Here is an 18022-nt window from a genome sequence, read left to right on the forward strand (position 1 = left end):
CCACCCACCATGCTCACCTTTCACTCCTTAAACTCTCCAACAGCTCTTGGACCTAACAGTCTATGTCTTAAACCTTTTGTCTCCCATATTCCAAACTACCTCAGCCTTGAGCTGAGCTTATATTAAGTCCCAGTAAAAGTAGGATTCATTCAGTAATTAACAAGCAACCAAATGAAATAAAGGCCATGCTATCCTGAGCGAAATAATGAGGTTGGATTTTACAGACCGCCCCTTTCCACTCCTTCAGCCCCAGCCCCATCACCCCTCCCCACCAAGCCTCTGGGCTGGTCCAAGCCCCCAGCCTGTCTTACACTGAGACTTTAGGGGTGAGCCTATAACTCATACAGGGGGAGAGGCTAGTGTCATACAGTACCAAAGATTTCGCTTCCTGATGGTGGAAATTGGGACACCCTTTCCTCCCCAGGGAAACATGAAGCATGAGCCCTGTATCTAGGAGATGAGCTTATCGCTAGGGAGGAAATCACAGGGCTTTGGTTGCTAGTGTTTGCATCCCTCAGTCTGCCCTGAGCCATCCTATCATGTGTGACCCACTGACTTCGAAGAGCTTTCAGAGGGAAAGGGACTTAGACATGTTCAGTGAGGCCTCAGGCTCAGGAGGTGGATCCTGCCTCCTTCAAACAAAAAACTCTCTCATGACCCGAGTAAACCAAAGATGGAGAAGCCACATGAGAAGGCAGGGAAGTCCCTGTCACCTGAGGCTCATGACTCAAGGACAAACTCCAGGTGGGGGTGCTGGTGAATGGAAGAGAGAACTGGACATTTTATGTCTGGATTCTAGGAGGATCAAAGAGTCCTAGGGATCAGCCACCACCATGGTGAGACTCTGGGTGCATTTCTTTCCTCACTGGGCCTCCGTTCCCGCATCTGTGAACTGGAACTCCACACCCTGCCTGCCTGACTCACAGGGCTCTTGTGAGGTCCTAGCAGCAAGATGGATGTGACACTGTAGAGGGGGAAAGGCATGGGGCATGTCACCAGGTAGGCCCAGTGCTTAACATGTCACTGTGGCATTCGAAACTTCCAGGTCATCTGTGTTGCTCTCCAGGGTCCTCGTTCAAAATATGAGCTCCCCTGGGCAAGGAGGTAATGGAGTCCACAGATGAGGTCAATAGAGATGTGATCTTATCTTCTTCCTCTCCCAAGCAGTTTTGGGGGCTCCAAGGAGAGACAGGACCCAGGACTGCATGTAGAGAACTGGCCCCAGTTATGCAGAGAGTTCTCTGGGCTTGGCTGAAAGTTGCAGCTCAAGGGAAGATGTTTAATGGAAGAGGGGATAGGTCTGTACAGCCTGGAGAGGCAATTTGCTCCCCACTAAGAAGGGGGTAGGAGGAGAAGTGGGTAGGTAAGCAAAGAGGGAGGGGAGACAGGAGAGGGAGGGACAGGATGGGAGGCAGTGAAGAAGGGGAACCCAGGTGTGCAGCAGAGATTAAACAACCCCGCCTGGGCCATCCAGCTGGCTGGAGAGGACTAGGTGTGTCTTTGCCTCGGTTTCCTAAGTGGCTTGAGGCAAGAGAGTCCCCAGAGCAAACAGCTGGCCTACTCAGCCCTCCCAGTGGTCCTGCCTCAGTTTTGGTAGAAGAGTCCGCTGGATATCACCACGTAGCCCTGCAAGGCAGAGAAAACCATGAGCCAAGTCAGAGGCCACACAAGGACCTGTAGGACCCCCAGCTATCCCATCAGCCTGGCTCTGAGTTCACACTCTGTCACTCTTGCTGTGTGTCTCTCGGCTCAGTTTTCTACTCTGTCACTAACAGCACCCACCTCAAAAATGCTACTATAAGGATGCTGTGAGACCACGCGGACAGAGCCCTCAGCATGGGGCCTGCACTTGAAGCGTCCATACATGGTCAGCACCATCTCTGTTTTATGATTGGGAGTCCATACCATTGAGTATCTTCTCCAAATCCAAGTCTCCCAGCAGAGCCAGGCACTCCCCATAGGTCCTCTGCTCTCTACAATGCACTGCAGAAATGTCCTGGAGGCCTGCTGATCATTCATTCATTCATTCGGCAAATCTTCACTGAGCCTTTACTGTGAGCCAAGCCCTGTGTCAGGTGCTGGGAGACCCAGCAGAGAACAAGCCAGACCAAGTCCCTACCCATCTGTAGCTCTGATGTGGTCCAATATGGTAGCCATTAGCCACATGTGGGTAATTACATTTAAATTAATTAAAGTTAAATAAAATGTAAAATTCAGCTCCTCAGTTGTACTGGCCACATTTCAAGTGCCCAAGAGCCACATATGCCCAGTGGCTGATAGTAGCTACTGTGTTGGACAGTGTAGAGTTCCATCCTTGCAGAAAGTTCTATCGAACAGCGCTGATCTAGGGACCTTTGACCTAAGACCCAGCTGCCCGGATTTGTGGGTCAGCACTGACCATGCCTGTTTGGAGAAACCTTGGGGAAATCCCCACTAGTAGCCCTGGCTCTCTGAGCTCCTTCTTAGGGAGGTGGATCACACGAGTGCCTTGGGGTCGTAGTTCTTAAGCAACAAGCAAATCCTCTCTGGAGAGACATCAGTGGGTCTCACTTGGGGAGGAGGGTGGTGAATAACATACAGATTTTGGGCTTGAGGGACCTTGGCTAAGCTTTCTGTCCTATGCATGTCTTGTTGAGTGAATTAGGAGGAATATTAAACTTTTATGTCCCAGGTGAAACAGAAAGAAGCTGTGCGATCACACCCAGGCAGCTGTTTTGATTCAGTTTCACTCTGGGCTCACAATTTCTGATCAAGGAAAGTGATTTTAGAAGGTTCCAGAGTTCCTTCTCCCATCCAGCCTGCAGAGGTTTATGTACAAAGCCAGAAGGAACCTCTTTGTCATCCTCCCCAGACACCAAAGGGGCTGTAACCACCCAGGGAACAGAATCAAGGGACAATTGAAGGCCCCTGATTGTGGCCTGGTATGATATTTGATGAGGACTAAAGGGTGTGTGAAACCCTCCCACCAGTGTCTCTTGACATCCTGGATTTTCCATCTCATTGCAGCTAAGGACTCATGGGGCAGTGGTGGCAGAAGCAGGGGGCACCCCCAGGCCTGGCTGACCTTGAGATCCCACTGCTTTCATTAGGGGGAAGAGAGGGAAAGAGGTGATCCCCCTGTCTTGGAGCCCAGCCTCCAAAGGCTGAGGAGGCCCCTCTGGTCACAACCACCATCTCTCACCTTGTGGACAAAGACCTCAGGAGTGACGTAGTGGAGGTTGACCACGTTGGGAAGGGCAACCCCCATGCCCAAGAGAGCTACAGGCAGGAAAAGAGAAACCAAGTTCAGCCGGAAGGCAGTGACAGAGCACTACCTGGAACCAGGTCTGTGCTGAAGTTCTCATGTTTATACCCACTTTACAGAAGGGAAATGGAGTCTTAGAAAGGGAAAGGAATTTAGCTAAGATCACGCAGCTGCTAAACAGCAGAGCCAAGATGTGCACATAGGCAGCTGGACTCCAGAGCCACCCTCTTACCCTCTGAGCCTGGGAGGTGGAAAGGGGCCAGATGGAGCCTGGAGTGGGTGTGGACAGGAGGTGTCTAAAGGGAACACACGGAGGGGAGGACAGGGCTCACCGTTGAGGTGGTCCAGCAGGGGCTTCTCAAACACGTTGCCCACGAGTGCCTGTATTTGATCCGTCTACAGCCGCGGAGCCAGGGAAGTGGGGGACCGTAGGTCCACCCCGGCAAGGGTCCGGGAGAGATGAACAGGCAGGCCACACATGAACACACCGATGAACACACAGATGGCAGAGGCACAGGGGGAGGGAGGAGGGCAGGTCACCCTTGTCCTGACTTCCGGCAGAGCCCAGCTACCCCCAGGGTCGGGTCAGCCTTCTGAGCACTACGCACCCAGGAACCACTAGCCTGAGAGGAGGCTGAGAGACCAGCGCCTGACTGACTGACACTCGCTCATGGTGTGACCAACAGGTGACTGGCTGCCCTGTTGGTGCTGACTGACAGACAGATGGACTGACCAATAGATAGACTAATGGAGCATATAGACTTGCAGGCCAACGGAAAAGGGATGCATGGTGGCTGCTGGCCCCGCCATGTCCCGTGACTGACGGAGCAGCCAACACCTTCTGATGCTGGCTTGTCCAGTTTACCTATGGTTTCAGTGATTCCTGGGCTGACAGGTCATCGACCACCAGGCAGAGTGACAGGCAGGCCAACTGACTGACACTGACCCCACTGAAGAACCAAGGCTGACTGACTGGCTGACCAGCTGACAGGCATCATGGGAAAGACTGTCGACGGGTGGACTTCTGACTGACCACTGTCGCCAAGCACCCCAGGAGGAAGCCTGGTTGTGGTGGCACACACAGGTGCATGCGTGCACAAGTACACGAACACATGTACCCCTTTCCCAGGCTCATGGCTTGCCCCACTCTGGAGACCCTGGCCCCATACTTACATCAATGAAGCCCACATTGGAGGAGGCCACAGTGAGCTTGACTTCCCTGAAAGGGAAGCAGGTGGGTTAAGGAAGGGGCCTGGTGCCCACCACCCCAGTACCATCACTGCCACAGCCAAGGCTCTGTGATGGGTAGTTGTGAGCCCATTGCACAGAGGAACACACTGAGATTGCTAGGCCCAGGAGGCCTCACTTACCCCAACACAGATGTGGTCCCCTGAAGCTTCACCTTGGACACGGAGAGCTGGAGGCTAAGGTTTACTGCCTGGGTGAGTGGGGAGAGCAGGGTCAAAGGGCACAGGGCCAAGTGAGACCTTTCAGCTGGCCACCAGTGACCCCACCTCCCATCCATGCTCCTACTCTTTCAGGTGTTTGTGAGGCACAGGCCAGTGGTGAACAATAACCAAAGCAACCAGATGGAATCCCTTCAGAGAGTAGTGGGTGCCATGAAGGCAGAGTGGTGGCATGCAGCGGGCTGATAGGAACCATCTTTCTCAGGGTGGTCCCGAAAGGCCACCTAGAGGAAGGCTACAACATTTAGGCTGAAACCTGAAAGAAGAGAAGCCAGCCCTAGCAAGAGCCAGAGGAAGAGTATACCAGGCACAGGGTATGGCCTGTGCAAAGGTCCTGAGGCAGTAATATCCTGGAACATTAAAAGAATAACAAGGATACCAGTGTGGATAGAGCAGAGCAAATGAGAAGCCTGGGGCAGGAAGTGAGGTCTCACTGACAATCAACGCCCTCCCTGCCAGCCCCACCCAACCCACCTCACTCACCACATCAAGGGAGAAAAGGGAGTGGAAAGCCGAGTTGGAGGCCGAGGCCAGGACCTCCACTAAGGGCTGCAGCCGCAGTGTAGCATTGTTGGTATGGAGTGTGGCCACAGGCGTGCCACCCAGCCGCACCTTGAGCACCACGGGCATGGGCTCAGGGAACTGACGGGCCACCTGGGGAGCCGGGGGGAGAGAGAGAGGAGGCCACCTGGAGGCAAAGGCTGGGTGGGCTCTCCACTCATCATTCCTCTGATGCTGATCAAGCCATCATTTGTACATTACTGGTTCACGGGGGTGGGATCTGCCCTCGGGGATGCGGGTCTGATGGGATAATAAGCATAAAGAGAGGCATAGCCTGTGCAGTCTGTGCCAGGAGGGAGGGAAGCTCGGGAGCCATGGAAGCTCAAGGAGCCTCTAGGACAAGACTAGGCATTCGGTCCTCCTCCAGGAGGTAATTCCCTAGCGTGGTTTTAAAGATGGATAAATCTTTAAATGGAAGCAAACAGAACATTACAAGCAGAAACAGTGCTTGGGCATTCCTCCATAGAGGAGAAAATAGCATAGTGTGTGAGCAGGAGGGGCCATGCCTGAGATGGAGGGGGTACAGCTGAACCCCACTTGGAATAGATATGAGCCAGCAGAGATCCCACAGCCTAGAGAGTCCCCCATCCCAATCCTGAGTCTTGACTCCCAAAATGACCAGAAATGTTACCAACCTCGGGGATGATCTGGCCCAGCACAGAGGTGTTCAGCAGGTTGTCATCCGACTTCTGAAATCAGTCCCCCATGCATGACAGCTTTTAGGGTGGCAGCTCCCCAAGATAGGCCATGTCTTGCCTCCCCTCAACCCTCATTTAAACCTTCTAACAGCCTCCCTCTGACCCCAAAGCTCCAGCCACCTCACCCACCCCTGCTTTGGCCTCTGTGGGGGTCTCCCCAGGCTGGACCACAGGGGCACACCTACCCCACATGCCCCAAACAGCAGGTTGACCCTCACCAGCTGTCCTGTGATGTCCATGTTGAGGGAACCAGCCTTCTGCAGCAGCAGGAGGGCAGAGTCAAACAGGTCCTGGGAGAGGCCCACAGTTGCCATGGCACCATTGGTGCCCACGTGCTCTGGCAGCATAAAGCGGGTGGCATTCATGGGCAGGATGATGGGCTTGCCCAGAAGGAAGAGAACAGCCTATGGGGGTGGGGAGAGAAGGAACAAGCAGCGGGGCATCAGCAGGGAGATGAGAGGGCTCCATCACAGAACCCAGGCTCTGAGATGCCACCCATCCCAGGATGCCATGTGTCCTGTGCACACCGGGAATGCCATTCCAGGCCTTCTCTCCTCAGCTCCCCTGCTCTTTAGGAATCTTCCAGAACACCAAGAACTCCAGAGGCAACCGGCCTTTGGCTCTGGGATGACAAGGAGGCACTTACGTTGATATCCAAGGAAATGTAGTCCTTCGTGATGATGGGCTTATTGACCATGAAGTAGCGAATCTGGGACTCAGGACCCACAGGCTTCAGGCCTAAATGAAACCAGAATGAAGAAGAACAGACGGCACACTTAGCCTCATCTATCCAGAAAACTCAACCACCTGACTACCTTGTTTAGCCAGACCCAGGCCAAGGAACAAAAGTGGTGGGAAAAGGCCCCTGAGTAAGCAAACTTAGGTTGCAAAGTGCACACACCCAAGATTTGGCCATTCACCACCTGTTGATTCTTAGTTTAGACACAATTCTAAGAGTTTTAGTTTCTGTTCTCCCAATCAATGGAAGACTGACGACCCCAAATTAGAAGGAAAGAGACAGGTCACACCAGGTACAAACGCCCCCTGCCAAAGGCAAGAAGGAGCCACTGAAAAAGAAGAGAGTTCACATTTACCAAGGTCCAGACATTAGACTTACACTCTCTCGTTCTATCCTCACCACCGCCCTGTAAGGTTAGGATCCCATTCCTCACACATGTATACACACACACACACACACACACACACACACACACACACACACACGTGTGTGGGTGCAAAGTTTGGTGAGTTCAATTGTGTCCAGGATTGTATACCAGGTCCATCCAACTCCGAAGCTACACTCTCTCCCACTAATCACACTGCCTCCTACAGGCACTCAAAAGGCACAGTACTGGCCCCAGGGTTGTGTTAGATGCAAACCCCTGTCTCAAAGGCAAAGCAAACCAATTGCCAAGTGCAGCTGCCAATAGTCACCAGCTCTGGATCTCACAGTCAATGACAGCAGCATGGGAGGAACACCAGAATCCCAGGCAAAGCCATCGAATAAGAGAAAGTGTGCTTCAGATAGGAGCAGCTTCCAAAGAGGCTGGAGCAGGGGGCAAAGGGCGGAGGGGGGCAGGGGGCGAGGGGTGGACAGAGGAAGCCCTGGATTATGCACAGAACCTGTCAACAAGGATGCATTCTTTGATCTCTGTGGAGATGGGCAGGCAGGTCATTGCCAGATAGTTCTTAAATGTTGATAAATATTTAAACTGTTAAAAAGGAAATGAGGCTGACCTACGTTCATAGCTTTTAGTTTCAGATTGTAAGATGAAGTCCTGATGGAGCCTTGTTTAAAGTGAACTGTGGCCACCTTTCTAAGTGGACTGTGCTTTGTGTCTACCAGCACCTGGGACTTCGTCTGAGGGAGTGGAAGGTGTGGGGTGGGGGGGAAGAGACCAATGACGTGGGAGTTGGTAGACACACGGGGAGGATGTTAGTGGTGTGCTACTCAGTGTCAGGAGCTCCCAAGGGCAGTGCCTGCTCTTTAACAGGCCTTCCCTGTCTGACTGCTGCCCTCCCCAACCAGTGCTCCTGGAACCACCCCCAGTGAGCCACTTACACTAAAATCCTCAGCTCAGGATCTGTTCCTGGGGGGTTAGCCTAAGACAGGGTCTCCGCTAGTGCACTCCTAGTACGCCCTGGTAATGAGGACCCCTGGGAAAACCAGAGGTGGGACAAGCCCCGCGGAGGGAGCTATGGCTCTGGACGGTGGTGGCCCCTGAGGGGGGACAGGAGAGGGCCACTTGGGAGCAGAAGAGCTTGAGTTCTATTGAGCACATGCTGAGTGGGAGGAGCCTGTGGGACCTCCAGGAGGAAATGGAATATAAGGACCTGAGCCCTGAAAGGGGGAGAGGTAGAGAGTCCAGCAAAGAATGTGGGAGATGTGGGAGCACAACCAGGGGAGCAGGGGTCTCTGACTCTCCACACTGGGGAGGAGGCCATTGCAAATTGCATGTACTACCCTCCACACACACACACACACACACACACACACACACACATACATGCACTAAACATTCAAAGACATTCTAGAATTTTTGAGATTCCCCCAGATTCCATCAATAATTGTTCAGTCAGCCTGGCCCGCGTGGCTCAGTGGTTGAGCATCGACCTATGAACCAGGAGGTCACGGTTCGATTCCCGTTCAGGGCATGTGCCCAGGTTGTGGGCTCGATCCCCTGTAGGCAGCCGACAGCCGACCAATGATTCTCTCGCATCATTAATATTTCTATCTCTCTTTCCCTCTCCCTTCCTCTATGAAATCAATAAAAATATATTTTAAATAATAATAATAATAATAACAATAATAGTTCAGTCATCCTACAATTGACCTCTCAGCAGTCTACCCTGACCCAGAGGGGGATCTTGATGGGTGTTAAGGGCCTCAGAGGGTCTCAGATGTCCCCCTCCCTCCCCCCCTGGACTCCCAGGTCTTACCAATTAAAGTTCCCAGGTGGACATTGAGGCCCTGCACGAGGTTGGAGACGCTCAGACACATCTGTGACAAGACAGAGGAGCCTGGGTTAGGGCGGCACTCAGGGCTGGAAGAGGCAAGTCGAGAGGATCTAGGGTCCCAGTCTGGAAGTCTCCCCAAACTGGACCCCAAGGCTTGGAATCCCTGCCTTCCTCCACCACCAGTGGGCATCTTTGGGCACCTCATGTGAGCTCCAGAGAGTCAGAGGGGAAGCTGGGGCCCCTGGGTATCGAGGAAAGAACAGTACTGTAGAGTACAGCAGAGGTGGCCAGAGCAGGGCCTGGGCAATTGAGGCAGGGAGCCTGCTGCATAGAACCAACTGGTGGAAGGATGCTACCCTTGGTGGAGGCAGGCCAGGGAGCCCAGGGTCCTCCTGGGCATAGTGGCAGCCAGAGAAGCGTATTAAGCTGGGGTCACTGTGATAGAAGGCGGGGCAGAGGAGAGACTGCAAAGCCGGGGTGGTCACTGTCTGGTCCAGGCTAGGGCTGGTGAGGCTGGCCAGGCATGGCCAGGAGGCAGAGGAGAGGGCCAGGTCAGGCTGTGCCTCCTTCCGCCCTCAAACCTCAGTTTTCTCATCTGCAAGATGGGGGGATGGCACACAGAGGGTGAGTTTATTCTCTACTCCTGCCTCTTACAGGAGGTGGGGATGGGGTAGGAAGAGGCAGAGATGGGTCACCGGCTCTCTGTCAGCAGTGGGCCCAAGTCAGCCACAGGCAGCTCATGACAAGAGCTAAAACAGTGACAGTGACAGCATCACTCACACTGCCCGGACTGTCCCAACTTCTCCATGGATGTTAATGCACTTAACCCCACAGCCAGCCCACCTCTCTGCCTTGCAGATGTGGAATCGGGGGCAGAGGGAGGTTAGGCACCTTGTCTAAGGATCACAGCTGGGGGGAAGAGGAATTCGAACCTAGGCCACATCTGCTCCAGGGCCCATGCCCTTGTCCATTCTCATTTTCACAGCCACATGTCCCCGAGAGCACTGTCCCCATCCCACCCTCTCGCATGAAATTGGGGTTGGCCCAAGAGAGTGAGCCTCCTTCCCCTGCCACCCCCAAACCCACCCTTGTTTGGGCTTCCCCATCACTGCCCTGGACACCTCTTTCCTACTCTCATTGGGAAAGTCGAGGAGCCCCCTCAGGGCCTTCTAAAAGGAAAAAAAAAAGCAACCATCGCAATCCCCCCTGTGCCTGCATCCCCCCCGTGCCTGCAATCCCCCAGTGCCTGCATCCCCCCATGCCTGCAATCCCCCTATGCCTGCATCCCCCCATGCCTGCAATCCCCCTGTGCCTGCATCCCCCCGTGCCTGCATCCCCCCCAGTGCCTGCATCCCCCCCGTGCCTGCATCCCCCCAGTGCCTGCATCCCCCCAGTGCCTGCATCCCCCCTGTGCCTGCATCCCCCCTGTGCCTGCATCCCCCCCCGTGCCTGCAATCTCCCCGTGCCTGCATCCCCCCATGCCTGCAATCCCCCTATGCCTGCATCCCCCCATGCCTGCAATCCCCCTGTGCCTGCATCCCCCCGTGCCTGCATCCCCCCCAGTGCCTGCATCCCCCCCCGTGCCTGCATCCCCCCAGTGCCTGCATCCCCCCAGTGCCTGCATCCCCCCAGTGCCTGCATCCCCCCCGTGCCTGCATCCCCCCGTGCCTGCATCCCCCCGTGCCTGCAATCCCCCGTGCCTGCAATCCCCCCTGTGCCTGTATCCCCCCAGTGCCTGTATCCCCCCTGTGCCTGCATCCCCCTGTACCTGCATCCCCCCTGTACCTGCATCCCCCCATGCCTGCATCCCCCCTGTACCTGCATCCCCCCTGTGCCTGCAATTCCCTTGTGCCTGCATCCCCCCTCCCTTGTGCCTGCACTCCCCCTTCATTCACACGCCTGCTGAGGACAGCGATGCTTTCCTTCCCCAGAGATCCGCCAGGAGTCCTTTACCTTGTTGTGCAGGACAGCTTTGATGTGTTTCTGCACCCGGACCAGCAGCGCAGGGGCCGCGCTAAGGAAGAGACACAGACAAGGCCCCTGAGCTCCGGGCCAGTGCGCTTGGGCCTGTCTCTTTTGGCAGAGCCACAGTCTGGGAGCGGAGTCTCTCCCTCGGTCAGGGGCCAGTGATTCCCATCCCACACCTGCCATGGGCTGGACACAGTGCTGGCACAATTGCCCCCAGAGGTGAGGAAACTGAGCCTCAAAGAAGAGGTCGTTGGTCTCAAGGTTTGGAAGTGGCTCAAGGTTTGAGATGTGAAAATGAGGCTACGTTTGGGGGAGAGAGACAGGGCGCTGGGAAAGCTGGGCCCCACCATGTCCGTGGCCACCTGGCTCTGTGTCCACTCGGAACCCAGTGAAGCGGGGCTGCTTCCTGCTTGGGCTCCAGTTCTCTGCTGCACGTTTAGAAAGTCCCCTCCTGGCTCTGGGCCCGTCCCCTCTGAACAATGAGGGGTGGGTCTTTGATGTGTCTCCACAGCGATTACTAGGAAACCTGCTGAAATGTTGCTCCAAGCTGCCGCCCAATTTCACTCAAGTGCCCCTGGGGGAGGTGGAAGAATGGCATCTGTGCTTTTAATGCCATCAACCTTGGGGTTTCCATTTCTGTGAACAGCCACCACCCGTGAGGATTGCAAAGGGATGTGAGTTCCACATGATGATCATGGGACACAAGCATGAATGAATTTATACCTAACACTTCTCTGGGAAAAAGTCCAGTCTGAAATGCTCACCCGCCTCAGGGAGCCCTGCCCACGTGTGGGAAGGCGTAGACGTAATGCAGGGGAGTCACAAGGAGTAGATTAGTCAGCCTGGCGGGGGGCGTTGAACTCCACCTTTTGCCAGCTGTGTGATCTGAGGCAAGTCACTTAACTGCTCTGTGCCTCAGTTTGTCATTCTCCAAAATGAGGGCAATACTGGCACCCTCCTGGTGGGATTACTGTGAGACAGAAAGGGCCTGGATTGGACCCAGCACCCAGAAGGCGCTCAGGAGGCGGGAGCTGCTGCTAGCTGTGGATGAGGACATGAAAGAGCTTGGCAGGAGCCAGTCCCCCTGAGCCTCAGGCTCCCATCTCTGCAGTCCCTAAAAGAGGCATCAGCCCAGAATCCTTCCAAAAATAGAAAGTTTGTGTGCATTATCACATGGTGCAGGGCCGGGAGGCGGAGGGGACACGGGCAGGGGCTGCATACTCACTGTGTGACCTTGGGCAAGTCCTTCCCTCTCTCTGAGGCTCAGTGTGCTCAGCCATAAAACAGGTGTGATACTGGAGATCTCTAGGCCCGGTGTGGCGATTGGATGAAGGCTTGAGTAGGAAGCTCAAGAAATGACCGCAGCCCAGGCACCCACCTGTGACTGCCATCTAACACGATGGCGTTGTTGAAGAGTGAGAAGCAGGAGGAGATGCTGACCACGGGGGTCCCGATGGAGCCCTGGTCCACACGGGCATCAGCCAGCAGTACCACGGGCAGGACCAGCTCCAGGGGCTCTGGGACTCTACGGAGATGCCATTCTTGAGCCCCAGCAGCACTGCCCAGCGGAGCCCACGTTGACCAACGCGAGATCCTGTAAACCCACAGCCCAAGCCTGCCCCCCACTGGATACAGGCAGGACCCCCACTCAGCACAAAATGACCCCACCTGAGTGCCCCAAACTCCACTCAGGGTCACACCTATACCTAGTGGACAGGTTTGAACTCTGGTCCCCATACCTTCTCACCACAAGACCCTGGGCCAGTCATTCCCCATGCCGAGCCTCAGTTTGCTCTCTGCAAAGCGGACATAAGATTGGGGGTACCGATCTCGCAGTGCTGTGCTGAGTTTTCCATGGGGTAGTCATGTGAAAACACCCTCCTGCAGCCTGGCCCACAGTAAGCCTAATAAAATGGTAGTGTCAGGACAGAGGAGTTAAAATACCAGTAAGAGATCTCTCTGAAGGCCCAGCTCAGTTTGAAACTTAAATGAATACGAAGTGACTGATGCACAGAAATAATTCTAATGTTATGTTTATTGAGCACCTAGTATGTGCCTTGCACTGTGAAAGGGAGGCATAATTTTCATTATAGCAATGAATCCCTTCACTTCAACCCTCATAGTCTTGCTGCGAAGATTCATCCCATTTTACAGAGGAGAAAACTGAGGGCTGGAAAAGTGAAATGACTCTGATTGTCCCTGAAAATCCTCCTTCCCTGACCCTGCAACAAGGAGACTCACTCACCGAAAGACCTTGATAGTAAAATTGGCTGCTGCGAACAAGCGTACCCCAAAATCATCAACGAATTTCAGCTGAAGGCGGAGCACCTGGACATTCAGAATCTGGACCCTGCAGGGTGGGAGTGGAGGTGACAAGGCAGCTCCCATGAAACCATGGAATGGACTCTGGGGTGGGTACTCCGAGCCATATCCGTATCCACACTGTGGATGTTATAAAGAACGCCTTTGGGAACATAGGGTGAGGGATGGGCAGTGAGTTCTCCGTCTTAGGGGCATGCAAGCCATGGGTGGGCAGCCAGGTTGTAAGAAAAAGATGCAGAGAGGACCCTAGCCCTGGACAGGATTGGGTGAGATGATGTCTCAGGTCTTGGAGGGACTTTAGTGTCTGACTGAGGTCTAGAAAGCTGGGAAGGTGGGGAAAGAAAGACTTCAAGATCCACAGAAGGCAGAAATCCCCCCTGTACCATTCCAGTCAACCACGTGGGCTTGGAGCCCTCCAGCGATGGAAAACTCACTCCCTTCAAAGCTGTCTGTTCTCATTGTTAAGCATTTTTCAACTAGCCTATAATTTCTCCTTTTTTCTAAATGAAAGTCATTTTTCCCTGCATAGCAGTGAGGGGCATGTGATTCAGACACTACAAATGGTATAAATTTTAAAAGTCACATCAAAACTCCACCCTCAAAAACTCTCACTGTTAGCACTTGGGTAACATCCCTCCATCCTTGGGCCACAGGCTGACCTAGAACCTGCTTCTTTTCACTTGACAACGCCCCGGGTGTGTTCCCACATCTACAAAGGAGGACCCTCAGCATTATATTTAAATACCAGCGCACTGTCTGTGGTGTGGCCAGAATACAAATCATTTAGGAATCTTGATTTTGGGTATTGATGTCATGCCCAGTTCTCCACCATTACCAACCAGCCGCAGGGCCTCAAGCTGGGGGTCTCTCCAGCTGCTCTTTTACCCACCCAGTGTTTTAAAGTCTTAAAATGTTTAATTAGTTGCCATCATTCAAAGATTGATAGATTTTATAACTTCTCTTGGGAATCCAAAGATCTGGGAAGAGTGAGTCTGTGCGCCCACATGGATGGGGTCAACTGGCCCAGCCCCTCCCTGTCTCTGTCATTGAGTCTCTATGCCAGCCTTGGGCAAACAACGGCCCGCGGGCCAGATCCGGCTGTTCTATCCGGTTCTCTTGCTCTCCCCTCCGCTCCTTTACTTTGAATTTATATTAGTTCACACAAACACTCCATCCATGCTTTTGTTCCGGCCCTCCGGTCCAGTTTAAGAACCCATTGTGGCCCTCAAGTCAAAAAGTTTGCCCACCCCTGCCTATGCGCTACAAGGGGGTGTGGAGGTAAAGTAGGCTCAGGCCTGTGCCCTAAATTCAGTGCCTAGCTTTTGGAGGAAGTAGCCAAGAGTCCTGCCAGCCCTGGGGACCCAGTCTTGGCCCCTAGCGGCAGGAATCTACCAATTCAGAGGCATGAGTCCCCTATGTCTCCACTTGGGCCCACCTCCTAAGTCCTCCTGTGACCACTCCCCTACTGGGTGGGAGTATCTAGCCTGGTGAGGGAAGCACTCCCTATAGACTAGGGGGCTGGAGCAATCTTCCCAGTGGTGTGAGCACGCACCTGCCAGGTGGGACTGCTCGCCTCATGGCCTCATGGCCTCATGGCCTCATGGCGGGCGTACCTTATCCAGAGGACAGGAGCACTCACCTGGTGGGCTGGAGCACCTCTCCACTCCGGTCCAGGAAATGCGGGACAGTGACCTGCAGGGCCCGCTGGAGAGGGGCTTTCCCCATTTCGGACACTGTGAGGCCAGAGCAGGGCGAGGTTAGGCTGCTCTCCGGAGCCACCCAGGGAGACCACACCACCCACCATCTGCCCCGAGGCCTGAGCGGAGAGGCCTCAGAGACTGGAAGGGGAAGGCTTGTCACTGGACGGATGGACGGGGGCCAGCTGACTCCCCGCGAGCCCTCCTCGGGTGGACTTCTCACACCAGGCCCGAAAGGCATGCCTTTCCCTCTCTCTGTCTCTCCAAATCCTATTTGTTCTACGCTGCTCCTCAGAAACAATAACATCCTTTGCCCTTTTGCAAGACTCTGATGGGGTCCCACCTCCTCTGGAGCCCCAAACAAAGGGGCCTCCCAATCAAACAGGGGCAGGGAGGTCTGGGGGCTGGAGGCTGAGAACTCTGGAGTCCCTCAGGTTCTGGGTGCAAATCTCAGCTCTGCTACTATCTGTGTGGCTGCTCTGTGCCTCAGTTTCCTTGCCTATAAGTTTGCAGTGATTATAATGGTACCCATCACATAGGGTCCTTGTGACGACGCAGCACACTATTAATGTTAGCTCTCCCGTTGCTGTGTATTTTGGGGATAACAGTGGCTGCCATTCTACAGCGCCTCCTTTGTGCCTCACGGCTCTATGCCGTAGGCACTGTATGATGCCCAGTTTACCAAGAGGTGAGGACACCTGGAGAAAAGAAGTCAGATCAGGGCCGAAACACCTGGTGCCCGAGGCCCTGGGTGTCCTCACACCTGTACTGCTGGGCGGCGTAGGTGCTGTCTAAATGTGAGTGGAATTTAAAGAAGGGGATGGAGCTGCAAGAGAGCACCATCAAATGAGGGTTGAGAGGCCGAACTCCGCTCAGACTCACTGTGGGACCTGGAGGAGTCCCTGGACCTCTGGGCCTCGGTTTCCCCAGACCCAAGCATAAAGGCAGTGGTCTCTAGGTCCCCAATGCCCCACTCTCCAGCCTGACCCTCTGTGGCCGAGCCGAGACTCACACCCAGGCCTCTGGACTTCCTCTACATTGCATTCTTGACCTCTAGGGGTTTGGGCAGGAGATGGAGGACACTGTTAAGAAGCCACGCAGCCTGGCCGTGGAAAGGTGTGTAGGGCATGGGCCTCCTGCCAGATTTCCGCCCAGAACAAACACAGGCAGGTGCACCTGGAGGCTCCTGGACAAAGGAGGCTCACATGGGCTAGGTGGAGAGAAGGTGGCCGGCGGAGGGCAGTGGCCTCATGTCCCCGCCCGCAGGCATCCGTGCCTGGGACCGTGTGCCAGTCACTCTGTAACACGGATCACTGACCCCTTTCATCACCTGCCTATCTGCCCACATACAAGGTGCTGAAAACCTGTGTATGCACCAGGGGACCCTGCTGCTTCCCTGAGCCACTGCCTCACTGCTTCGTGGCCGGGGTCACTGACAGTCCTTTCGACTCTCTGGCCTGAGTCCCTCACACCGCAGTCTGGCCTCAGGAGAAACAGCTTCTGATTTCTCACCCCTAACCCAGCTTCAAGACCTCGAAAGCCTCCCAGGGGCAGCTGGGGGGCAGCGCTTGTCCCTCCCTGGGCCTAGGTTTCCTCAGTGTGCCTTCCCCAGGGGATGGGGTGGGGTCGTAGGACAGAGGCCTAGGTTGGGCCGGGTGAGGGGATGGATAGTTCTCACTGTGAGCCCAGCAGGGATCTAACTCCAGACGCTCCCCCAGTGCCGTGCTAGACATGCCTTCCCCAGCATGCATGTACACACAGACACCCCCATGCATACTTATGGCGTGCAGCCATACACACCTCCATGCACCATGGCATTTGCACACATGCCCATGGTTAGGCACCCACCCGACACTCGAGTACGTATGTGGATCCATCTCCATTAATTTTCACACAGACACACACAAGCAAAAGTTGCCAAACTGACCCATGCCTACCCCACTTAGGCCCGTGAGCACAATCACACAGCACACTTGCATGTGGGGCACGACATACGCCCCACTCATGCATTCACGTAATATTTGCTGAGAAGCGCTGTGTCAGAAACTGGGAGCCAGGGACACAGTGACAGATAAGATCCAGGTCCTTGGAGGCTTTTGAGTTCATAGGTACATGCACACACTTAGAATTGTACATACATGCTGACATGGGCTCACTCGCACATGCTCGTGACAGACACACATGGGACAGCACAGTGGCACATCTCTTACCGTAGCTCAGCATCGCCTTGTTGAGTCTGACCACGGTGCTCGGCAAGGAGGCACCGACCATGGGCAACAGCAGCGCCAGCAGCAGGCCCAGCCTGCATGCCTGAGCCATGGCAGTCCTTGTCCTGGTCGCTGCCCCCAAAAATCTGTGGGCTGGGGTGGGGACAAGCACCAGGGAGCTTGTCCAGATCCCACTCCCAGCCAGAGGTCAAAAGCCCTGAATGGTGATCCCAGCCCTACCCCGGGCCCCACACACAGGTTTGCGTCTCTGCATTGGAAGAATCACCTTCCCCAGCCTGCTTTGTCAGGAACCACGAGGGATCTGGTTTGGAAATGGCCCCTAGGCCCAGAGAAGACATGGCCTTGCCTACAGCCTACAGAAAAATGGGGCTGGTGCAGGACCCAAGCCATGCCGAGGAGGGTGGGGAGGCTCACGGATGGGGAGACTGAAGCCCAGGCCACCACCCTGGGGCCCAGGCCTGTGTCACCTGATGCCAGTGTGACAGCCCATTCTGGGGTCCAGCTGTCCAACCCTAGCCAGGGGAGGACCTGGGGTGGCTCCTGTCCCCATCTTGTCCAGAAAGTGGGCCTCTTCACCACCCCTTGCCCCTCCCAACCCCAGCCCAGCCAAGTGGGCAGATCTGTGTCCAATTCGGGGAGAGTAAGCTAGGCGGGAATGAGGGGCCACTGGTGAGCTGGGCCCAGTCCCAGGGGGGAGCACTTCCCCAGAATCCCACAGCAAGAGCAGGGATGGGCCCTTCTGCAGAAGGCGGTTGAAAGCAGTGTCCCCATTGAACAGATGGAGAAGTTGAGGTTCCTCCTTGGAAGAGTGCCAGCCCATCCTGAGTCCTACCTCAGGCAGTTCCTGGGACAGGTGGACTGCCAGCCCCAGACAAGCCCT

At 54.9% G+C, this 18022-nt stretch overlaps 1 protein-coding gene across 1 annotated transcript; it reads right to left on the reverse strand.

Moving 5' to 3' along the window:
* Positions 1-1584: 1584 nt before the first annotated feature.
* Positions 1585-17233, reverse strand: BPIFB2 (BPI fold containing family B member 2; the record flags this gene model as incomplete). The annotated part of the gene is made up of 15 exons (XM_080684653.1): positions 1585-1626; positions 3182-3258; positions 3577-3640; positions 4418-4463; positions 4615-4682; positions 5194-5364; positions 5907-5960; positions 6188-6373; positions 6616-6707; positions 8910-8970; positions 10881-10941; positions 12274-12420; positions 13141-13245; positions 14857-14950; positions 17125-17233. 15 exons carry the CDS (start codon positions 17231-17233, stop codon positions 1585-1587), a joined length of 1377 nt encoding a protein of 458 aa, XP_080540779.1.
* Positions 17234-18022: the final 789 nt, after the last annotated feature.

This window comes from Plecotus auritus, assembly GCF_963455305.1.
Source record: "Plecotus auritus genome assembly, chromosome: 8".
Classification (NCBI taxonomy): Eukaryota; Metazoa; Chordata; class Mammalia; order Chiroptera; family Vespertilionidae; genus Plecotus; species Plecotus auritus.